Here is a 26,071-nt window from a genome sequence, read left to right on the forward strand (position 1 = left end):
ATTCAAAATCTGACAGATTTAAAACATTGTGATATGATGTGTTCATTTCGCCAGCGCAATGTTCAGAAGACCCTGAATGTTGTCTATTTCTGCGGTGTTTGCGTCCGCCCCGCTTGGTTTTGGGCCTAAAGGGGTTAACCCTGGTGTTTTTTTTGGGGTTGGTGACCCTGAGACTGCTGTAGATTCATTATCAGTGCATGATGAGGTATCCTCAAAAGAGGAAGTGGTCTCCGTATCATGCCTTCTTAGGATTGATCTTGGTCGTTTCCTCTTGTTGGTGGGTTTAAATGGCATTGTAGAAAACCTAACATGTTTAGAACTAGATAAAAATGGGGTGTCCCTTTTGTAATCCTCCTGGTCCCTGGTAAATTTTTTGTTTTTTCTGGACTTAAGTTCAGTGTCAAGCTTCCGTAAATCTGAAGCCACATTATTTAGTGATTTCTTAAAAAACGGTTCCTCCTCATAAACCCTTAGTTTGCTGACCAAAATATTAATTTCTTCCAATTCTTTGTCAATGGCCCTGTTATGAAACTTAAATAGTTCAACAACAAATGCCATAGTTGCTTCTTGTTGTATTTTATACCATCGTTGATTGAGTTCATCATCCGCATTGGTAACATGGGGAATAGTGCGTATACGCAGTCCCCTTGGAGTGATTCCTGCAGTCTGGTAAGCTTTAAATAATTTGCTATGCCAGATATTAGATCTGAGTGATCTAAGATGCTTGTTTAAATTGTCAAAAAGCATGCTGCAATTGGATTCTGAACCAACCAAATCAGACCCCACAGTGTTCCCTTGAGAAGAACCGAGTCCAAAGACCCCAAGGTCCTCTCTATCAGCAGCCAGCCCACGAATGAAGCTGGAAAAATCCATATTGTAACACCAAAACAATAATGGTCAATGACCTAGAATGAAAAAAAGAGCAAGCTGGCAATAATGGCCAAAATACAACCACGTCAGTTACTTAATAGATGAATACCAATAATGTATGGACCATAACAGCATACAACGTCAAATGACAAAGCTACATCCAAATGACCAATTTTGTGGATATGGAACACTGGGAAAATTCTGATTGGTTTGTGCAAAAAAATATATAATATCACAATAATTTAAGAAAAAAAGCCGACACGCCAAGGGAGGAAGAAGCTCAAAAATGTTTAAGTATGTGTAATATCTATATTTGACACTGAACAGACCCAAAAAGTACTCAATATTGACAAAATGTCATCAAATGATAACCTGTTTAAGCTTGGTTGTAAACCATTAGAATCAAGGGACCAAGAGGAAACAAAAAATGGGAACCTGACATATTCCAAGAAAAAAGTAAAAATTATAATAAGTAGCAATTAGGGGGTAATAAGACAGTCCGCTGTGATATCCCTACAGCAGAAACCTATTGGATAAGAGCAATAACCTGATATGAGGTAATAAACTAGATGTATAAAAATGTAAATCCCAAAACTTGGTTTGCAAGTCCCAAGAAAAATTCCACTGGAACCTATTCCAACATAAGTATATAAAAAATGGTCAGTGATTAATAGAGAAAAATGGTTTATGGTGGTCGGTCCTACCATCCAAATTAAATATGTATATATGACATACCTTGGCAAGCAAACTGTTATAAATGGAAACCATACAGAGTGGAATGTAACAGGGATTCCAATGCATATAAATAAGAAATATAGGTCCTTGTGAATTGTACTTGCTTAGGCGAAATGGACATTGAACATACCCATATGTCATCAATACAATAGTTATTAATGATTCTGAATTGAAAGAACCAACAAATTGTGCAATAGGTAAAAAGAAGCAATATCTAATAGCCAAAGTTGTAAATAGCAATTATTAAACCACTAGATTATATAGTAGAAAAAAGTGATATCAAATAATCAAAATCACAGTATATGTCCAAAGAGCATGTATCTAAATATTAAGTATGTTCCAAATGGTACAAAATTAGTTGTCAGTAAAAAAATTATACCTAAGAATCATGTCTAAATAATCATGAACATGTTCATGAAAAAGTAGTAAAATATCCACTCAGATCGTAATAACGTATATGCATTAATAAACCCTGTCCATGTTTCCTACTGAAATTGAAGAAAATACTAAACAGTAGTTCCATGGTAAAAAATAAACATAATATCAGCTGTATAAGCCCATAGCATTTTCAGTAGGAAGCGGGTAATATAATAGAAATAATACTTGTATTAATAAACACACATGCGATCAAAATGTTGATCAAAAGTCCGACCCTGAACCAGTCCAAATGTTAATAATCCAAGACGCACTAGGTCCACGCATCCAATGAAGTAAGCGGAACAGACTGTAGGACATCCGAACCTCTCAGTGAATTCTGTAGTATGAATAAAGTCCCCAAGTCCAAAACATAATAACTGTATGCAAAAAACAAGTCCAAAAAGACATGTATGCCAGAACCCACCAGTAAATATGTCCAAATGTTGAAATTTACACAACCAAGTGCACGTACCACTGTTTTAGCCTTCTTGAAGTGTCCAAAATCCAACCCGAAAAAAACGGGTGAAAAACCATATACAGACTAGCGACTGTAAAATGCGTGGTGTTTAGATGTTAAAGTGCGTACATCCGAACCCACCAGTAGCTTACGTAACCAGTAATGATAAGGTTTAACCCAAAACCGAATAACAAAACTAGCCACAGTATCTGTAATGAAACAACCAGACCTGAAGGTGTCCAAAGATTTAATCCCGAAGCTGTATCCTGCACGAACATATAGTTTGAAGAATAGCAGGCCCAAAAAATTGCTTGTTCATGGCAAACACGCAGGGTGCGTACTGTGAAGTACCGTAAGCCCAACAAAATTCACAGATGGCAAACCGATAAAGAACCAAGCCAGCAAGTTGCTGCAAATGTAAAATTTGAAGTAATTTAGATAAAATCCAAACAAAAAGCTGGATTGAAGAGACGCTGCACTGGAATACAAGCAGCAGTCCCAGAGTCACCGGCCCCAGCAGGATGTAGAAAGGAAGTGCAACATGAAAAACGAACTTCCTGCACGGTGGCAATTGCAAGGCTCAGAAACAAACTGAATCAGGAACCAAAGAATGAGAGCCAGCAAACAGTGACTAGAATGAAAATCTGTATTGATAAACAAAATCACAGCATATTGCAACAGTTACAAACCGGTTTCGGCTGGCAAAGCACAGCCTTCGTCAGTGTACAAAAAAATCATGACATACAAAAGCTGTATATATACAATAAGCAGGCATCCTATTGGCCAGGTTCTAAAGATGTTCATTAAGTCCCGGGGGGAATAACCCTCCCAGTCTAATAATCCATTTCTTTTCTTTTATATTTAATATGGAATGCCATCCAGTTTTGTTTGCCCTATTTCCAAATATCATATCAATGACAATAAAGTTGAACTTGCATGTTGGATGAACTAGTGTGTGTTTGTAGAGCGCATTCTACATCCTTGTTTGTCTAGTCGGAATTGCCCCCAGGTGTTTGATTTGAAGTTTTTCTCTAATTGTTCCAGTGATTGGAACATTTACCTGGCCTCTTGTTACTGTGGTTCATTTTATGTTGGACAAACGTCCAGACCCCTCAGAATACGTATCTCCGAACACATCAGTAACATCAAACTTTTAGTTTTTTTGTAAAGAAACTAAAGTTGAAAACATATTTGAGCCATTGTTTAATAACTGGAATTTCTATTAACTGCAACTAATTATTTTCACTTACTTTTCTGGAAGAGATCCATTTGAAAATGAAAAGACCAAAAAGTAATCCTTGGAATATCTATACAGAAAGTGTAAATATAATTAAGCGTATAAAAAGGACAGAATTACAGTGATTCAGGGTAATCTTCTGGGGCTGAGACAGTGATAAGTAGACAATAATGGTGCCACTGTCAAAATATTCCAAACTGATTATAACACACCAAAAAGTTTATTATAAAACCTTTAAAACACATTTAAAAATACAAAAATGAAATATTCACTTATAGACATTTCTATTATAAGCTCATTTTTACAGCAGAACAAATAAGTATTGTATTTATATTCCATAACAATTCACAACTTCTCTCTACGTCTTTTAATCAAAACTGGCTTTAAACTAATGGCATTATTCAAACCAGGAAAACAGTCTGCCTGCAATCTAACTATCCATTCAACCTCTTTAAGTTCTAGAAAATTATTCATATCTCCTTTTCTCAGACCTGTTTGCACTATATCCAATATTCTAAATTTAAAAATGTGCTGCTCTCCCTTATCTTGAACATGTTTACTTAATGCATTTGTTGCAACACTTCTTCTTATATCAGATTTATGTTCTATAATACTTTCTTTAAGCTTCCTAGTTGTCTTAGCAACATAGAACGATGAGCATACTGTGCAGGTTGCCAAATATACCACTTGTAACATATTGCAGTTTGTCAGTGCTTTCACCGTAAACACTTCTCCCGTAGTGGGATGTTTAAAATAATCTGTACCTTCATATACGTCATTACAACAAGAGCAATTGTAGCATTTTCTTGTTCCTACTGTTGTCTCTAATTTAACTGTATTTAATTTAAAATCTTTATAGAATTTATTTTTTATTTATTTTATTTTATTTTATTTTATTTTACATTTGTTGACCGGGAGGATCCGACTGGATGCATGTCCATTTTCAGCGGAGGCCCGGGGAGAAAAGCTCCAAAACACAGGTTACAAAACACTTAACTAAACAATGAAGCAAAATATACATTCAAAATAAGAGCATTCTAACTTATTCTTTCTAATTTATTTTAAATGTAAGAGGAGTAGGATAGTAAGGAGATGTAGAATATTCATGAGTTATAGACAGTTATTACATTCTAGAGTGGACTATCCCGGGTTTAGGCAATGGCAACTTCGCATTGAGCCCAGATGAGTTTTTAGCTTAGCTTTAAATTGACTTAAAGTAGAGATGGATATAATATCATGGGGAAGTTTGTTTCAAATTTTACCTGCAGCGTTGGAGAGAAGGAAGTCTCCAGCAGAGTTATTAGTTTTGAGTGATTGGATTAGGAGACGGTTGGATGACCTCAATGGGCGGGATTATTACAAAGGGAAGTAGTGCTTTGAGGGAAGGAGCATATTCAGGGTTATATATGATTTTGTGAGTAAGGACTAGTAGGTTGAAAGTAATTAGGTTAGGAAGCTCAGACCAGTTGAGTTTGGCTAAATTGGTACAATGATGGGTCCTATATGGGGACCCAGTAACAAACCTTGCAATATGATTGTAGCATTTAGAGAGTTTGTTCATGACAGTTTTACTTATATTGTGAAGTAAGGGGACGAGTACAGGAGTGATGAGAGGAGGTGAGTCTGGGCAATGGCCATTTTAGCTTGGGGGGTCAGGAAGCTTTTTATTTTATATAAAGAGCCTAGCTTTTTGTTAATGGTCTTAATTATTTGGCTTGCGTGTATATCAAATTTTAGTTTGTTGTCTATGGTTACCCCTAGTAATTTTGTCGAGAGGTCTGGAGAAATAATGGTCCCATCCTTTGCTTGGATAGTAAAGTTAATGGGGTAGGACTTTTTTGTTGGAAGAAACAACAACATTTTAGTTTTTTTTTGGATTGAGAATCAGGCGACGACTGGAGAGCCAGTTTTCTATTTTGCTGAAAGTAGACTGGGTTAACAGTTGTAAATCTGAAGGGTAGTACCAGAGCAGATTAACGTGGAATCATCTGCATATTGTATACAACTGGCATTAGGAGTAACTGTATGCAGATCATTGATAAAATGGAAAATAATAGCGCCCTAGAATAGATCCTTGAGGTACTCCTAATGTATTGGGTAGTAGCTTAGAGAGTTTGGTCTGCCATAAAACTGCTTGTTTTCTGCCAGATAGATAGGAACTAAACCATTGTACAGCAATGGTGTCAAGACCTAGTGAAGGCAATGTATTGATTAAAAGTTTATGATCCACCATATCAAAGGCCTTTGACAGATCCAGAAATAGTGCTGATGAGAGATTGTTATTATTACGATGGGAGTTTATGGTATTTGAAAAGACAAGGAGGGCTGAGGTGGTACTGTGGAGAGGTCTGAAACCATGTTGGGTATCAGCCAGTAGTTGGTTGACTATTAGGTGTTTCATGAACTGTTTCTGAACACATTTTTCCATTATTTTTGCTAAAGGGGAAAGTATGGATATGGGCCTATAGTTAGAAAGATCAGTGGAAGTGCCTCCCTTGTGGAGAGGAATTACATATGATATCTTCCAGATCTCGGGCATTATGGCCTCTGCTAAGGAGCGGTTGATGAGGATTGACACTGGGTAAGCAATTACGCCAGCTGTTTTTTGCAAATATTCAGCTGGGAGTTGGTCGGCTGAGAGTGTGGAGGGTTTTAGTTTTTTAATTAATTTACATATAACGGAAGTTGCAACAGGTTGAAAGGTAAGTAGCGGAATTATTTTTAGTGTTCGAGGGTCAGAGGTATGAAGGCTAGGTGGTAATTGATTAGACAGAGTTTGTATTGTCTCAGTGAAGAAGTGGTTAAAACTATTGGAGACATCGTCAGGGGATTTATCAATGAGTGTGGCAGGGGCAGGGGTAGTAGTGCGACCAGGATGAAGAAGTTGATTTAGTCCAGCCCAGAATTTTTGTGGACAGTTTTGGTGGTCGGTTTGTAATTTACAATAGTATTGTCTTTATCTAGTAATATTTGCCTTTTAGTTTCATTCCTAAGTTGTCTGTATTTACTTTGGTCCAAAGGGAGTTTGGAAGTATGCCAGACAGACCACGCCTTGTTTCTAAGTTTTATTTTCAATCTTGTTTCTTTTGAAAGCCAAGGAACATCTACAGCTTTGGTTTTCTTTGAACGAGTGGGTGCATGAAAATTAAGAATTTCTAAGAATTTTTTGTTAAAGTAAAGCACAGCTTCCTCTAGGGGTAGATGTTTTAGTAATGTCCAGTTACATGAAGATAGTTCTAGTTGTAATTTAGTTAAGTCAAGTTTCTTTTGTTTCTAACAGTTCTGATTGTGGGTTGCATGGGAATGGCTATCTTATGCTTAATGATGTAGGTGAGGTGGTGGTCACTTAAACTATCGGGGAGAGTACCAGATGTATAGTGATCAGGGTGCTTATTTATTAGTACCCAGTCAAGTATACTGTCCTTCTGGTTAGGTTTCCCTAGCCTAGTTGGAGTATTAATAGTTTGCTTGAAAGAGTAAAGGTTAATATGTGAGGAAGGAGCTGAGGGGGCACAGGTATTCCAATCTATGTTAAAGTCTCCGAGAACTAAGGTCTCTTGGGGGAAGTGAGTTGATATCCAGTGAAGGGTGTTTTCGAGGGTTTCTATATTATTTCCTGGGGGAATGTACAAGCAAATAATATAGATACATTTATTGCTGTTAATCTGAAGCTTGGAAATTAGTATTTCTGCATTGTTAAATTGAGGTGGTTGCAAAACATCAATAGATACAGTTAGATCAGATTTATAGAGTATGGCTACTCCACCTCCTTTCCTGGGAACTCGGTCTCTACGATGTATATTGTAACCTGGGATTAGTATCTCATTATCGGTAGTTGTGGGTTTTAACCATGTTTCAGTTAGACACAAGATCTCAGGGGAAAGGTCTACTAGTACCGCATGAAGTTCATGTACTTTGTTGTTTATGCTTCTGATGTTCAGATGACAGGTTAAAAGAGAGTTAGTAGGACGGGCAGTAATGGGGTTGGAACTAATATCAATGTTGGGAGAGGACTGCTGGTCAATGCTGGTGAGACCAGGGTTGGGGTGTATATCACCATGAGGGAGCAGATTAAGTCTAAGTTTGGAGATAAGTTTTAGGAATTTATCTAAAATTTTGTAAAATTGTTTGAGTTTGGGGGTTTTATTTCTATTTGCGGCGGTTGGGTAAGGTGGCAGTAAACAGGAGGTTGATTCTTCCCAAGTACCATAAACATGAAAGTAGTTATTGAATTTACTTCCAATTATATTGGTCCCTGATGTGGTAGTAGAGAGTAATACCAGGTTTTGTGTTTCATACGATGTTGTGAAGTAAGAGGTTAATAGCAGTGGAAGAAGAAAGAAATACCACATGTTTAAGTACTTGTGATATTGGGCAGAAAAATGCTATTACCGAAAGAATAGATGGAGAGGAATAGATGATTCAGAGAATGAGAAGGAGGGGAGAGAGCAGGAGTGGGTAGAATGCAAGGAAGGTGGAGTTTCAGGGGTTGGGTGGGGAAATTTTGGTTACAGCAGGATTGGACCAGTTTTTAGAGGGAGTGGTTTTATGACTATAAATGTAGAGGTAGTGGGGGCGGGTGGGAATAGGGGCAGGAGGGGAGCGAAGAGAGCCCGAGCGTAGCGGGGCTACACACTCAACAAAGGTAGATAGCTCTTTATTTTTGGGGAAATTCAGCAGGCTATACAGCCTTATTTTGCTTTTAATTAGTACTTTACAGGCACCAATTTACAGCCTTGTTAAGCTTTAGTTATGATTTTCAGGCACCAGATATAAGTCCGTTGCAAGTCCAATTTAATTTTAGGTGAAGTCTAAGACCTAGAGCTAATAACACTTGTAAAAGTATAACCTTGGATCCTAAAAGGCAGAGAGCAACTGAAGGCAAAACGGTACTATTATTTAACAACCTGTATGTTTAAACAGTAGAAAAGCGGCGTTCTCGCTTCAGAGTCTGTAAGGGGATTAATTGTATCCTCTCATACAGGGAACAATAGGGCTGCGAATCAGGAGCCACCTAGGATGAAAGAGGGAGGTCAGGAATAAGGTTAGAAGGCAGTGAAAAGACAGTATATGTAATCTTTATACATTGAGTACAAGTAAACTGCACAACCAACTAGCGCCTAAGGCAGTAACAATTGGTCTTCTACTCTAGTTAAAAGTCGCTAACAGTAGACAGTAGATGTAGTATTTATACCTTGAGTACATGTAAAATACACCACTATACTAGAGCCTAAGGCAGTAAACAATGGTTCCTCCACTCTATTTGAAAGTCGCTAACAAATGTTCGAGCATGCAGTTGAATACTAGCATAATTTGTTAAGCATGGTTAGTTATAGCATTAAGTTTAAAAGGCTTACTGCCGCTTTTGCGACATTACAGTACTGCATCCAGGAGTAGCCGAAATACACATTAAAACAAAACTGTTTCACCACTTCTAGCGTGGTTAGCGCTATAACAACAGTAAGATACTCATTCAGGATTAGCTAAATACATATCCATTTTACAGTGCACGATGTTCAAAGTAGACTGTGAAATACATACTTTAGTTCAAGAATTCAAAATAGACATACCACTTGGATGGGAACGCTACCTGTAGGATCCAGGTATTCTCAGGTTTTTGAAATGGCGGGTAACTGAAGTCTTATTTGAAACCTCGCTTGTGGGGAGGAGTAATGAAATATAGCAGGGTTTCGGGCTTGGCTACACACTCAACAAAGGTAGATAGCTCTTTATTTTTGGGAAATTCAGCAGGCTATACAGGCTTATTTTGCTTTTAATTAGTACTTTACAGGCACCAATTTACAGCCTTGTTAAGCTTTAGTTATGATTTTCAGGCACCAGATATAAGTCCGCTGCAAGTCCAATTTAATTTTAGGTGAAGTCTAAGACCTAGAGCTAATAACACTTGTAAAAGTATAACCTTGGATCCTAAAAGGTAGTGAGCAACTGAAGGCAAACGGCACTATTATTTAACAACCTGTATGTTTAAACAGTAAAAAGCGGCTCTCGCTTCAGAGTCTGTAAGGATTAATTGTATCCTCTCATACAGGGAACAATAGGGCTGCGAATCAGGGAGCCACCTAGGATGAAAGAGGGAGGTCAGGAATAAGGTTAGAAGGCAGTGAAAAGACAGTATATGTAATCTTTATACATTGAGTACAAGTAAACTGCACAACCAACTAGCCTAAGGCAGTAACAATTGGTCTTCTACTCTAGTTAAAAGTCGCTAACAGTAGACAGTAGATGTAGTATTTATACCTTGAGTACATGTAAAATACACCACTATACTAGAGCCTAAGGCAGTAAACAATGGTTCCTCCACTCTATTTGAAAGTCGCTAACAAATGTTCGAGCATGCAGTTGAATACTAGCATAATTTGTTAAGCATGATTAGTTATAGCATTAAGTTTAAAGGGTTACTGCCGCTTTGCGACATTACAGTACTGCATCCAGGAGTAGCCGAAATACACATTAAAACAAAACTGTTTCACCACTTCTAGCGTGGTTAGCGCTATAACAACAGTAAGATACTCATTCAGGATTAGCTAAATACATATCCATTTTACAGTGCACGATGTTCAAAGTAGACTGTGAAATACATACTTTAGTTCAAGAATTCAAAATAGACATACCACTTGATGGGAACGCTACCTGTAGGATCCAGGTATTCTCAGGTTTTTGAAATGGCGGGTAACTGAAGTCTTATTTGAAACCTCGCCAGGGGAGGAGTAATGAAATATAGCAGGGTTTCGCGGGCTTGGCTACACACTCAACAAAGGTAGATAGCTCTTTATTTTTGGGGAAATTCAGCAGGCTATACAGCCTTATTTTGCTTTTAATTAGTACTTTACAGGCACCAATTTACAGCCTTGTTAAGCTTTAGTTATGATTTTCAGGCACCAGATATAAGTCCGTTGCAAGTCCAATTTAATTTTAGGTGAAGTCTAAGACCTAGAGCTAATAACACTTGTAAAAGTATAACCTTGGATCCTAAAAGGCAGAGAGCAACTGAAGGCAAAACGGTACTATTATTTAACAACCTGTATGTTTAAACAGTAAAAAGCGGCGTTCTCGCTTCAGAGTCTGTAAGGGGATTAATTGTATCCTCTCATACAGGGAACAATAGGGCTGCGAATCAGGGAGCCACCTGTATGTTTAAACAGTAGAAAAGCGGCGTTCTCGCTTCAGAGTCTGTAAGGGGATTAATTGTATCCTCTCATACAGGGAACAATAGGGCTGCGAATCAGGGGAGCCACCTGTATGTTTAAACAGTAGAAAAGCGGCGTTCTCGCTTCAGAGTCTGTAAGGGGATTAATTGTATCCTCTCATACAGGGAACAATAGGGCTGCGAATCAGGGGAGCCACATAAAACGGAGACAGACTGCCTGAGGACCTCCCAAGTAGTTCAATAACACTTAAATACGACCCTGTTATAAAAGCTAAAGACGGTTAAAAAAAAACCCTCAGCTGTTATCTAAACGCAGGTCACACTATCGTAAGTAATCCTTAAAACTTCAAGTCCCAAACCTGTGTACAGAATAATTTTTGTTTTAATGTTTGTGAATTCCTATATGCATATCTTGGCCTTTCTCCCACTATTCTAACTATTTCTGGCATAGCCATCAGTATAGGCCAATGTCTTTCTATTATTTTACAAACACTATAAGTATTCAAATTAAAAGTAGTGAGGTACCTAAACACGTTATTACCCTTGTTTATATTGTCCTGATTTTTTATAAGTCCCCCTCTTAGTATTGGCCTATATCTATCAGCCCTTTCTTTTAACACCTCTTCATGTACCATACTTATAATTCGTTCAGAGTATCCATTATTACAAAATTCCTGCTTCATACTATTTACCTGTTCTCTAAAGTAGCTCTCTACCGTATTCAATTTACTTATTCTTATAAATTGCGCCTTAATTATTCCCTTAAATGTGTGGAGGGCATGCATACTATTTCTGTTAATGTACCTTGAGGCATCTACTTCTTTCCTATGTACTGTAGATTCTAGTGTACCTTTATTTTTAAATAAACACACATCCAAATAATTTATACTAGTAATTGATGTCTCCATTTTAAATTTCAGAAAATGTGTTGATATATTTAAATATTGTAAATATTCATTTAGCTCTAACTGTGAGCCACCCCACAACAAAAAACAATCATCCACAAACCTTTTATAGAGAAGTATTTTCTCATTTAATTTAAAATCTGTATTTAGTATTACCTCCTTCTCCCATTCATACAAAACCAGGTTTGCGTATGTGTTAGCAACTGGGGTACCCATCGCTACCCCAGTTAGTTGCAAATATGGTTCTCCATCAAATATAAATACATCATGTGATAACACTATCTCAAGAAGTGTACAGATATTTTCTATTTCCCTTCCATTCATTTTTATTTCTCCATTCAAAAATGTTCGTATCGCTTCCACACCATATGTATTAGGTATAGCGGTAAATAGTGATGTTATATCAAGAGTTACCATTATATACTCTTTTGGCTCATACAGACTACACCATTTATACAAGGTGTCCAAAAAATCATTAGTATCCTTAAGTACTGTGGAACACTTTTGTAAATACTTGCCCAATACATTCTGCAAATATTTAGAAATGGGCTCTGTGATCCATCCACCACCTGATACTATAGGTCTCAGTGGTGGATTTTCTAAGTCCTTATGGATCTTTGGAATACCATAAATTTGGGGAATCCTAGGACAAGGGACAGCCAAATAATTAAACAAATCAATACTCAGATCGTCATTAAGTTGTAACTCATATATGGCCATATTAACTAATACAACTTGTTGTTGTGCCTCTAAAAAAGTTATTTTCTTGAAGACATCCTCTTCACTAAGAAGTTGCTTAAAGTTTTCAAAATATACTTCCTTGGCCATTATAACCACCCCACCCCCTTTATCTGCTTGTTTTACAATTATTCGGTCACAAGTTTGTAAATCTTTTAAAGCTAAATATTCCAGATATGTTATGTTATATCTACCTTTAATCATACTTTTACTATAATATTTATGTAATTCATGCTCTACAATGTTAGAGAAAGCAATTAAAATAGGGCACAAATCTGGTGAAAACACACTTAATTTCTTACATCTATCTAACATATTCACATTGTCATTTTTAAAAAGCATTTTTAAACTAACCTGTCTTAAGAAAAGTTTCAAATCTGTAATAGCTTGTACAACATTGTCCGCAGCATTTGGAATTAATTTCATACCTTTGCTTAAAAGTGATAAATGTGCTTCAGTTAGTTGAAAATTAGATAAATTAACAGTACCTTTAAAAATTTTCACCGTTTGGTTATTTTGTTCTGAGTTAACAGACTGATGTACTTCCTTTTTCCCATGGCAGTAGTTTGCTGCACTTGCTGGTTCTGCTGAGAAATCTTCGTTGACGGTTGTGGCATTACTTTCTCTGGTTGCTTTAAACAAAAGGGAGAAAAAGAAGTTATCTCTCGTTGGTTATTCTTCTTACCACCTTCATTATTCGAGTCAGAAGTTGCTTTAACATCTCTGACTTTGGCGTGCACTGCTGGATCCTTTTTCGACTCCAAAGCATTTGCCAACACGCTCTGCGTAGCGTCACGTTTGTCAGTTAAAGGTACAGAATCTATATCTGAAGCATGGGATATAGAATCATTCTTCGCTAAAGCAGTTCTGTTAGTTGCTTGACTAGACATTTCCCTTACTGATTCAAAAGTATCTAATTGATCTAAATAGTTAGATTTTGTATTTCCATTTACATTTTGTGTCATATTCCTATAGACAAAATGCTTACTATCTTCTCGAGGCCATGAGAAGATGCGATTACATTTAAAGTCATCTATGTCTCTTTTTAACTTATTCTTTTTTCTTTGTTGCAACTTTACATCAAGAGCACTAATACGATTCAAGAAACTTTGGTACAAATCTGATGATTCATGATAGCATGGCATGTCTGTTATAATATTTTCAAGCACATCTATTTCTTCAAGTAATTTACTTTCTATGGTTTCAAAGAAAGTATTCATTAAATTCATATAGTCTGCCCCCAGTTTCAGATTTAATTGTTGCCATTGTACCAATAAGTCACTATAAGTATTAGCATACAAAGGCATTTTTGTTATTCTCAAGCCTCTAGGCACAATACCTAGTTTTAAATATGCCTGAAAGCTCATTCTTTGCCACTGCAAATGTTTATAAGATTGAACTTTCTTCTCTAATTTTATTAAAAGTTCTTTAAAATCCTCAGTTGTTTTATCCATTTCTACCTGAGTAGGGTCCACTCCCATCTCAAAGTTCAGTAGTGGGTTGTCGTGCAGTTGTAATAATTTTCTTACTGGACCATTCGGTTCTATGTTGGTAAGACAACTAGGAAGCTTAAAGAAAGGATTATAGAACATAAATCTGATATAAGAAGAAGTGTTGCAACAAATGCATTAAGTAAACATGTTCAAGATAAGGGAGAGCAGCACATTTTTAAATTTAGAATATTGGACATAGTGCAAACAGGTCTGAGAAAAGGAGATATGAATAATTTTCTAGAACTTAAAGAGTTTGAATGGATAGTTAGATTGCAGGCAGACTGTTTTCCTGGTTTGAACAATGCCATTTGTTTAAAGCCAGTTTTGATTAAAAGACGTAGAGAGAAGTTGTGAATTGTTATGGAATATAAATACAATACTTATTTGTTCTGCTGTAAAAGTGAGCAGATAATAGAAATGTTTATAAGTGAATATTTCATTTTTGTATTTTTAAATGTGTTTTAAAGGTTTTATAATAAACTTTTTGGTATGTTATAATCAGTTTGGAATATTTTGACAGTGGCACCATTATTGTCTACTTATCACTGTCTCAGCCCCAGAAGATTACCCTGAATCACTGTAATTCTGTCCTTTTTATACGCTTAATTATATTTACACTTTCTATATAGATATTCCAAGGATTACTTTTTGGTCTTTTCATTTTCAAATGGATCTCTTCCAGAAAAGTAAGTGAAAATAATTAGTTGCAGTTAATAGAAATTTCAGTTATTAAACAATAGCTCAAATATGTTTTCAACTTTAGTTTCTTTACAAAAAAACTAAAAATTCAATTTTCCTTTAAGGAAAAGTGGCATGAATGAGACAGTGAAAAGAAAAAGACAAAGGTACATGATACTGTTTATAATAAACCCCAATAAATAGCGCTGCCCATAGCTGTGTTCCAACCAGTTGCTGACTGTTGGACTTCTTATACAAATAATTATACACTCCTTGCTCCTAAACAATATTAAACGCTATCAACTCAACATACTCTTCTTTTTTGAACAGTACAGAATTTGTGTCTTTATAATAATCAAGTTCATAGAAGAATTAGAAAACAACATCCTGCATGTTTTATCCATAATTAGCATCTTTAGTCATTTGATTGTACCTTTTATTTGTAATAATTTTCTGCTTTTCCCTTTCTTTTCTTTTCTTAGAGAGTATGCAAATTATACTTTGTGCTGATCAGATATCATCACAAACTTTACTAATACTGTCCCTGGATACATCACAGAGTCACCATTTTTTCTATCAGTTGTAGTCACATTTACTGAACTCCGTTTTTGAACCTTTTTTATTAGAAGGCTAAGAATAGTGACAGTGAGTTTAAACATGATGAGTTGAAGAGGGACTGTTTGCTCCTTAACTTCCAGTATTCCCAGAAAAAGGAAAATTATAACTATACAGCCTCCTTTTCAGATCTGTACAATTTTATCTACTGTATAAATTGTGTTCTCATTTTGAAGTTATTCTATTTTGTAGCAGCTTCTATAAAAATTCATATGATTCATTTTTTTTAAGATGTTTTTACTAAAACACCAACACCCACCATTTGCAAAAAGAGCTTATGATTAGTGTCTTTAAATTTAGCAATGACTTATGATATTATACTAAAAGAGGAGCTCTATTTAATCAGGTTGTCCTCCCTAGCACCAGGTGTGCCTAATTCTATAGATAATGTTGTTTTTAACATGCCCCAGATCATTGAGTTCTGTCTGGCCTTCATCTGACAAAGTGCCTTTAAACCAGTGTTTGCTTTCTGATTGCCTTCTTGCCCCATGATAAGGATGACGTGGCTCATGTTTTCAGTTAAATTACCAACTGTCACCTTCAAGCCTGCATATCAAACTTAACAGCATGAAGTTTCCATTTGGCTACAACTTTTTGAAATGCAGCACTTCTCACACCTCTTTTTTAGTAATCTTTAGAACAAGAAAATATTCTGTGTGTTTATTTTATGGACAAAATAGTACTGTACAGCATAGCAGCTTTAGTATTTTAGCCACTATTCAAAATAAGAAACATCAGAAGACACAGAACTACTCAATCAATAGTCCTATATTGTAGCCTCATTGTACGTACAGCACCATCGTTTCTCTGCTTGCTGGCATGTCAGCTCGACCCTCAGTCAGTCTCCACTTCCATTGTACAGCGTACTGTGTTAAATGCAGAATATCAGATCATTTGTTTCTTGTTTCCCTAGCATAAATCCAGGTGAATTTTCTTATTTTCTCTTTATATCCATAGCATCATTACCTGCTATGACTCTCAACTGCTATGTGTTTTGCACTGTTCTGTAGTTTTTGCATTGAGATTTACTCCTACTCATTACAAGGTTTTAGTTTTAATATCGGTAAATCCATTTAGTAAGACACACGCTACCACATGACTTACTCTGACTGGCAGAAACAATCAGTGCTATTTATGTATGAACATATTCTTTAAAATAAGAGAAAACTCTAATTCCTCCCATCTTCTCTGATTATCAAACATCAGTGCTCAGACCTATTACTTTACATGGAAGACATCACTTCTCTTTTAAGTAATAAGATGGACTTAAAGACACTGCCCCACTGTTAAACAAATGTTTCTGGAGTTGCACATCCCAATACTACCTGAGAAAAATGGAACATTCTATTTTTTCCCCAAATTTAATAAAGTACTTGTGTAACTACAGGTCAGCAGAACAACACTTAAGCAAAAATAAAATAAAACAGAAGTATTAAGGGACACAACAAAGCACAGCAGAAATTATAGCAACATAATCACTGCTATGACAGTGATCAGATAGGAGCAAAAGACAATTTGCTAAAGTTAGCTGATCTGGATTTAGCAGACATTTTGAAGGTAGTCAAGTACTACAGTGTGCAGCAACTTACATCTGAAAGTATTATTTGAGAAACACTACTTTTATTATATAGAAACTGATAAGACTGCAGACTGTAATCATTATCTCTTTACACATTAACTAACCAAATGTACAGGGATGCTCCCCAAAGAAGCAGCTGTTTTATAGGCTGCTAAAGTAAGCAGACCATGAACACAGGATAGCTTAATGCACTGAGAAAAGTTTTCACTACAAACATTGTCAAATTTTCAAGGATAAGGCTGCGTCATTAAAGAATATTTCATTTATAAACTAAGAATATTTCTTCTCACCTTGTTGAGCCAGCACTCACTCCCAGTAAACACAGTTGGCAGCACTTCCAGACATGGTACCCAGAAGGTGAGGGTTTATCTCAATTACCTTCTTAAAATATAGTGTGTCTGTGGGGAAACAAAATCACAGTTAGAGGTAAGAAAGAGACCACACTCACTAACACAATCAAGCACCATCTTGGCAGAAGTAAACAAGTACATTAGCATTTGAAATATCAGGGCAGCCAGGCCATGTTGATATCCACTTTGTCTTCTGTGGAGATGTTGCATGTAGCCAAATGTTTTTCACATAAATATACCCTGGACCATGGTCACTCAGCATGCATACGACCTCACTCCCCATATGCATGAACTCAGTAGCAGAATTTACAAATTTAGTGAAAATGTTGGGGTATCTTAATAGCACATACCTTAGAAAAATGCTTTAGACTGCAACAGAGGTTCTTGGGTTCTTCTGGATATAGTATGAGTCTTAAAGAGTGCAGGTCATCTACAGAACATACTTCTTTCTAGCCATTGTTTCACCATTCATTGGATGCAGCCAACAAGTGGCCAGTTCCAATACACTCTGTGAGTAGCCAAGTTAATAAGCCCTGATCATAGTCCTGCATCACAGGTGGGCTAAATCATGTCACTTTATATGCCTCTCTGATCTCCAGAACAGATAAATACTGTCAAGTTCTGTACTTATGAAACCACTACTGTAGCCAGTGGAAAAAGATTCCCGCTACATAAAATGACAACTTTACAAGCAAAACCACAGCCCATAATCGTGGCAAGAAAAGAAGAAGAAATCTGGCACAAAACAGGGTTCAATATGTTAGTTATGCTACTGTAATCAATGACCTCAGTGAGACATGCATAGAAATGCATATTTGTATGAAAATCTAAGTACCAGTGCTTTCCTTATTTCATGCTGTCTGCTGATGATTTGTTATAGTCTAAAGAACAACAAATCATTGAGTGGGACATCCATCATTTGTATGGGGGGGGGGGGGGGTAACCCATTAAAGATGTTCATACAATAAACAAGAAAATAGGGGTCAATGGTCAAAGGAAAGACATACCCATGAATGATGTGGTCCTAGTGGAAAAAATTACAAGAATCCATGTTTTCAGGAGTACACTGCAAATACAAGAATAATTTAGAGAGTACAAAGCCACTACAACTTACATTTGTAGTTCATTTATAAAGCTACTCTATACCTTATTCCATGTTTGATCTCTCAGATAGGATCATTGTCTTCTCTACACTGCATTTGTTACCTAACCTGCCTTCATACTTCATGCAGATCTGTAGCTTTCAAATCCATACTAACAGAAGCCTATTGTTTAAAATCTACTGTGCACCAAAGTAGACCCTTTTTATATATTTGCTATCCTTTCACTGCAAAGCTATTTATCTCATTCTACATAAAACAGCCTTGTCCATTTCACTGCATTTTGAAGTTAAGATTCTATCAGAATGAATTCTCACTACAGTATTGTTCATTCACATGAGCTATTTCCAGAACTGATGAGTACCAACCATACCTCCTCTCGCTATCTTCTGCACCAGAAAGGACACAGTGAACTCCGGTAGTATTAACCCATTATCTTTCAGATCCCTCTTCTAAGAAACACCTCCACTTAATCAGTGTCCCCAGGCTAGATACTGATAATGGAATGTCCCAAGTGAATGTGACAGTTACACCGCAATCTACCTCTTCTACTGAAATCCACCCAATGTTCCCCTTCATCTCACCTACCATGTGTCATGGTAGTAACAGCTGTGCTCAGGTACGTTCATAGTTATGACTAACAGCATCAGTACATCAGGCCACCAAGGAACCTGGATTCCATACAACCAGATATCTTAAATCTTTGATCCTTTCTACTACTTCTGATACATAATAATTTAGTGATTAATTCATCATTATTTAATTCTTTGATAATACTGCAGGTTCAAAGTGCATAACTGCATGTGTTTTAGGATTACATCCAATGTTACTGTAGTCAGTTTAAGTGTATATTTGTGATAACAGACCCTGTAATTTACCTAGCAGTTCAGTGTAATGGAGAAGTCTTCCTAATTTGCAAAGCTAGAACTTCCAGTGAGTGACCTCCCAAACCTCCTGTAACAGAGGCACATGGGATATATGCAAATGATAAATCCAAAAAGTGAATATGGTGCAATACTCCAACCACAGTACTGTAAAGCAAGTAAAAGGAGCACCGGAGACCACGTAGTTCAAGCACTAACAGTTTATTAGCAAATCCACACCACGGACATAACACCAAAACACATTAACGCTCCAGAATTCCTTATACGTTTTCGTCACCAAATAACTTCATCAGATGAGATACTGAGAACACATTAGGTGTTAATAAATAGCTATCCTAATTAAAATGAACCAATCATGTAGTGAATAAAGGTGCAATCATTTTAAACAGTGAAAAAATACTGAATATCTTGTCACAAAATACATAAATAAAAACCTCAAAAACTTTAAAATTCTTTAAAAAAACAGTTTTCATTAAATAAGAATTATAAAAATAAGTATAAATATATATATTTAAAATGTATTTAAAATTGAATGAACCATCCTACACCCTCTAGTGGATAACAATGGGTATATACCAATTTAAACAACTTGAATTGATTGTTGTTGAGGTTACTATAGTTTTGCAGCCCTCAATTTAAGGACTGGTTTGATGGATAACATATCATTCAAACCTGGACTGGTGCATGCATCGAAAGTTATTTGCCAGTGCAGTTCTCTATATTCGATCATATTTTCCCAGGCGCCACCTCTGGGGTCAATGGGGACCACTTCAATAACAAAAAATTGATAACTTGCTTGTGGGCAAGATAGATGATGTCTATATAGAGCATTACTTTCATTCTTTTTCCTTATCTCACATAAATGTTCATAAATCCTCTGTCTAAATTTTCTTTCCATCTTACCTACATAAAATGAACCACAGGTCCCACAAGTAACTATATATATATATATATATATATATATATATTACCCCAGTTGTATCACAATTTGCATAGCCCCTGGTAGCTATATCTCTACCTCTAACCTTCAAGTATAGAGTTTCCCCTGTAAAAACATATGCATATTTTGGCCTTGTTATGACCTCATCAGCATAGCACAAGCAGAGTGTTTGACTAAGCATAAGAAACACAGGGTGACGAGGTCATAACAAGGCTGAAATATGCATATCCATAGCTAGTGGGGTTTGGCTTTATTGACCTGAAATTGTCCATTAAAACGACTTCAAACGTAAAAGTCATGGGCAATCAGAATCACCATATAGCTGAAACACCTGATGTTCATAAGGGTCATTTGCATATATCCCATGTGCCTCTGTTACAGGACATTTGGGAGGTCACTCATTGGAAGTTCTATCTTGGCTGGAGTTTTCATTTAGTTTTTACTGATTGGTTTTTCAGTGTGACCTTCTCACTCTTTGTTTTAATTTGCAAAGCTGGAATTATCAGGACGCTTTCTGAGCAAAGCAGATGGTTCCACTTATGCAAAAGAGAGGTTATATAGGTGTTCCAATACAATGATCGATTCCCATAGCACACCAGTACAGACACTGGCCCAGTCTGAATAAATGCTCTTCATAACAATCCTATGGACACCAGCTCAGTCTGAATAAATGCTCTTCATAATAATCCTCTGTTTTCTTACTCAACTTCAATATGCAATAATGTAGACAAGGGTTGTTTTAACAAGGATGGAATAAACAATCTTGGTGGTCAACCTGGTTCCATCTTTCTATACCAATATGGTGTCAGTATATGGAATATTATCAAATGCCTTCGACAGGTGTAAGTTATTAGAAATTAATGATATTTTCTAATCAGGAGCATGGTATAGTGAAATATGTCAATTCAGCTCAATTAGTTAATTAGAGATCAAGGTGGGGCAAATGAACTGAAATTGGTTAAAGTGGTTTGTGTTTCACATATAAACAGAAACAAGAGTGTCAGTGCTCCAACTATACTCCACATAGCCATACTTTAAAATCCTATTAAAAATTAAAGATTATGTGCTCACTAATGGCACTATGAAAGATGTTAAAAAATCCTGGTTATCCACCAAATCCCATAATAAATGCATTTTTTTATTACATAGGTCAAGGCTGGCACAGCTACATTTTTGGTAATGATGAAAACAGTTAAGTAGTTCATAGATTCATAGGCTTGTAGTTAAGTAATAAGCTAGCTAGCTATTCAATCAATGAATATGGATGGGGTAGCAAACAAGATGAAAATTATAATATGCACTGTGTAGTTCATCATTTGCTTTACCAGTTCAGTGGCTGTATGTAGTGGGTCAAAACAACTTCTCCTGTAAGAATTAATGTAAATTAAATATTTGCAGTTAGACACCAGTTAAGTGTTACTATTCCTTACAGGATGAGTTAGCCTTGTGTGACGCATGTCTAAAAATAACTGATTTTTCTTTAGCCTAGCATCCTGTATACCAAAAAGCGATGCCTTTTTTATCATGGAATTTACTATCCATTCTTACACAGCTTACTGGCTCTCTTTTTGCTAACTGAGCTGCTACACCAGTCTGTCAAGAACATGGATTTTTTTTTTCTTTATCAAGTTAACTAGAGAACAACTGACTTTAATTCAAGGTCTAGTCTGCTATGATGTGTGGCCAATGTAAAAGGCTCAGAAATAACAATTTGAGGATAATCACTCATTTTAAGGGTTTTAAAGGGTGATACATCCACTGATGTTTGCATTAAGTATGGTGCAGTAGAGCAGCATCTTATGATCACAACTGACATGGTGGTACCTGACTATTACATCTCCATCTTTTCCAGGATTCATTCAGGACTACATCACCATGTATACTATCGCCACTAGTTAGATTATTAACCATTTGTTCAAGATTTTAAGCACTAATAAAGTCTACTACTAGGAAGAATACAGCCAGGGCATTGGGAAACTTCCCCTATCCTTTCTGACAGGTGCAGCAGGATCTTTTATATCCACCTGAATTACTACCAGCTAAGACACATGGGGCCTCAGAGTCATGACTCACTGAAGGATGATACACCCCGGAGTGCGGCAGCGCCCAGTGTTGTACTGGAGTGTCAGTAATCCAGTCACCTAGACTGGGAACAGAACTCAATGTCTTCTGATCTTTGCTCCCTGTTGCACCACTGGCCAAATTTCCCCTAGCAGTAGAAATACCACCTCAGGACTCCACTGAAAAGAGGCTTCTAAACTAGTAGGACTAACTTTGACAACAAAGAATAAATAATAAAATAAATAAATATATATGTTAGTATACATAGAGTTAAAGGAATGTTGAGCCAGTTTCTCTCTCTCTTTCTTTCTATGGATAGGTAGAATCTGCAACAATAATATAAAGTGGCTTAATACAGACCATAGCAAGATAATACAACGATGGTGAATACTAAGAACAAAACAGAATTGGCTCTGTAGCAGCCATTACTTGAATGGATCCAGTCCTCTTCTGGCCTGCATATTGTAAAACATCTAACTCAGATGCTGCCCACACCACATGTGATGTAAGAAATAAAACCTGGACATATGGCCCCCTTCAATACTATCTTGTGCTTGTGGCCTGTTGAATGAGCTATATGAAGAAACGTCAATACAGTCATACTTTCAGCTTCATGTAAACATCTAAATATAATGTTCTTAGTGCTACGGCCATTAATTAAGTTGAATATTAAAACATTGTACTCTTACTCTGTCCATGAGCAATTAAATCAACTCCATTAAAGTCAAACTTTTTTGTAAAAATGAAGCAACAGCCTTTCTGATGCTGAATGAAAAGACAGTAGAGCTTTCATGTTCAAGTGAAATTATCTGTTAAAGACATGTCAGTTCCTCCTACTCCAAATAAGAAAACAAAGACATTTTCCAGCCTCACATCACCAAAATCTGATTCAATATTATTATACAGATTTTATCAAAGCACTTCAAAATAATTAGAAACTCTGTAATGAATAACCAACTTTAAACCAAATAACTACACAAACAGATAAACAATAAAAGAAATGCTTAAGAACATCAATATAAAACTGCAAAGGCTTAACCAAACAATAAAACTGCAGTAGTCCAAAGTGTAGCAGTAAACAGTATAAAAATTATCAGTTAAGTATGAAATACAATTATTAAATAATACATATTTATGTGCAAACAAATCATAAGCAAATGAAGTCCGAAGTCCTGCTTAACAATGGGCACATGGACACAGCTCTCCAACAGCTATTATCACCAAATTTCAATAAGTTAATTAAGTGTATAGTGGTATTCTCAGATATCTTTGCTTTCCAAGGAAATCCCTTACCAGTTATTCTACAATGTGTTTTGTTGTTTTGTTTGTTTCTCTTCTGCTTAATTTTGTGCATGGCTACATCTTAAAATTATATCAGAAAGTTATTTGGACAGTGATTTGCATACAGTACAAAAATATTCTGTGAAATCAAAACAGTTCTCTTCTTTAGAACATTTGCTTGCACTGTGCTTTGACAAATACAATACCACAAATGTTTTTTTTTTTCAAAGCAGGACATTCCAACTTGAAAACCAGGTTGACATCATGCTATTGTTGCAATTAGTATGAAAATATAGTAGTGTGTTCAATAATTTAGGTAGTATGGTGCTGTGGGTTTACCCTTTCAATGTATCACAGCAGGAGCTGGCAGTTCTAAAAAACCTAGGTTGACTTACTTAAAAAATAAAATGCAAATATATCATACCTTTAGTGCTAGAAATGGTAATATTTGGTAGTGTACATAGTAAGGGGGGGGGGGCACTTCTAAATATCATACACATCCACAGCAGGTGCACTAATGTTTATGCCTCCTCAAAATGCTCTGCATTTATAATTCTGCTTTGTTAGTACCAGTTAATTAGGAGTGTCAACATCTTCTCAGCCTTTTATTACTAACACATATATTCCATTTCTGCAATATTTGCCATGACCAATATAGCTCAGGCCATGGATGAAAAGGGTCTATAGAAAACCTGTTCACTTTCTTGACTAACATATACATAACTTAAAATTACTACCACCTTGGCATTTAAACTCTCATACAATTCTAAGCTACAGAATTCATGATTTCGGGAAAGCGAATTACATTACCTGTTTGTATCCATGTACATGACCAAAATTTCCTTCTGCAACAGTGTTAGCTGAGCTGTGTCGACTCCTTTTCTCTGCAACAATAACTGTATATTAGGAATGGCTATACTTCTATTATGATGGCCCTTGTCAGATGCTTCAAGGCAAACAGCATGATTAAGGGCACAGTCATACCTCTCAACTGCTATGATTTAAGCAAGGCTATATGATTTTGACCCTCAGATTTAGCCTTGCTCCAACTAGATTTAAGAGGCCCCTCATAAAGTCAGACCTATTTATGAGGACATACTTTATTAAATCCATACACTAAAGCCTGTACAAAGACTCGTTGTTAAATTATATTGGGTTTAGTAAATAAAGACCTTCAATTGTGAAAAATAAGAAATTGCTCCTCTGTCCAAACCTCTGCTCTGATTTTTAAGGGACAATGCTATGATTTTTAAGGTTTGAAGGTATACAGTTTGAGAGGTATGCTCACTTCACTGTTTTTGAAATCACCTCGTACAATCAGCATTTGTCAGTAGCTCAGTAGCAAAAGTATAACTAATACAGAAAGCTGCAATACACATTTCCACAAAAAGATCAATGTTGCTTTCATCCAACTGTCACTTACATTGCAAATCATATTAATACTATTTTTTGTGGGGGGGGGTGGAGTTTATTGGTGCTGGCTGTTTGAAATTCAGAGACAGTGTCTCCTGGACCACAATGTCAAACCTACGTCTCACCAGCAGAAGGGTACACAAAGCTCTGTGCTGATGATCCATGAAGTATATGATTTTGAGGAGGGACAGCACAGAGGCCAGGTACACATGATTTCAGCAACTATTTATTGTGTACCTGTTGCTCCTACAGTATATGTAAATACAGTTAGCAGTTGGGGGTATCTATGAAGCAAGGGCAGGGTGGGGTGTTTATATAACAAGGACCACCATGCAACACATGCTATGCTGTGCCAAAAGGAAATATTGCCAGAGTAATAAGGGCATCTGTTATTTGAACATGGTGCACTGAATGTCTGCTACTCTAGAAATATTAAACTGTGCTTAAAAATCATAAAATATTATGAACTATTTTTTTCTGTAAGGGTATGCATTATGTAAATGGGTAATCTGCCATACTGCCTTCAGCAGTATGCCAGTGGACAGGATGAGAGTACAGGAGGGAGATGGAAGGGAAAGTATATTCTGTTTTCACAAAGTGCTGGAGCATGACGGCATAGCAGGGAACAGGAGGTAAACATTCTTCACTATGTTGGTGGGAAGCATTACAGTAACAGAGGGCAGTAAGTGTTCTATGATGAAGAACCTTTCTACTAAGGAGTTAGCTACAAGAGTGGCAGGGGCATTCTATGCTATGTTAGGGATATGTAGGCATGGGATATGGTGGACAGGGTTCTAGGTAATGATTGCTCTTCTCAGGAATTGAAATTGGGGGGAAGATGGAAGAAAATTCTGCATATTAATGCTGTGGTTTCAGGGAATGGGACTACGAGAAATAACAGGGTTTATAACATGTCACAGCTGCACTAGTGGAAAGACAGCAGAGTAGCAGTGGGATAGAATATGGTAAAATGCACTGTGTACTGGTAAATAAACAGTAAGAGAGAACATTAACCACAACTGTGTGTACAGGAAATACAACACTACAGAGACATTCACACAAAGCATATGTACTTTGGTATACAAAGAAAGTGGTGTGGGACTGAAAGGAATATTTGTGTTTTGGGAACTGAACAAAGAGGGGAATGGGG

General features: G+C 36.4%; 1 protein-coding gene across 1 annotated transcript in view; it reads right to left on the bottom strand.

Moving 5' to 3' along the window:
* Nucleotides 1-26,071, bottom strand: part of LOC122810570 — a 945,872-nt gene that overhangs the window by 383,562 nt on the left and 536,239 nt on the right. Inside the window, exons 14-16 of the mRNA XM_044082150.1 lie at nt 13,213-13,722; nt 11,893-13,159; nt 72-859 (exon numbers count right to left, since the gene is read on the bottom strand). Coding sequence (XP_043938085.1) covers nt 72-859; nt 11,893-13,159; nt 13,213-13,722 — 2,565 coding nt within the window. The remainder of the gene's footprint in view (nt 1-71; nt 860-11,892; nt 13,160-13,212; nt 13,723-26,071) is intronic.

Source organism: Protopterus annectens, chromosome 9.part0, assembly GCF_019279795.1.
Source record: "Protopterus annectens isolate FY-2018-M chromosome 9.part0, PAN1.0, whole genome shotgun sequence".
NCBI lineage: Eukaryota > Metazoa > Chordata > Ceratodontiformes > Protopteridae > Protopterus > Protopterus annectens.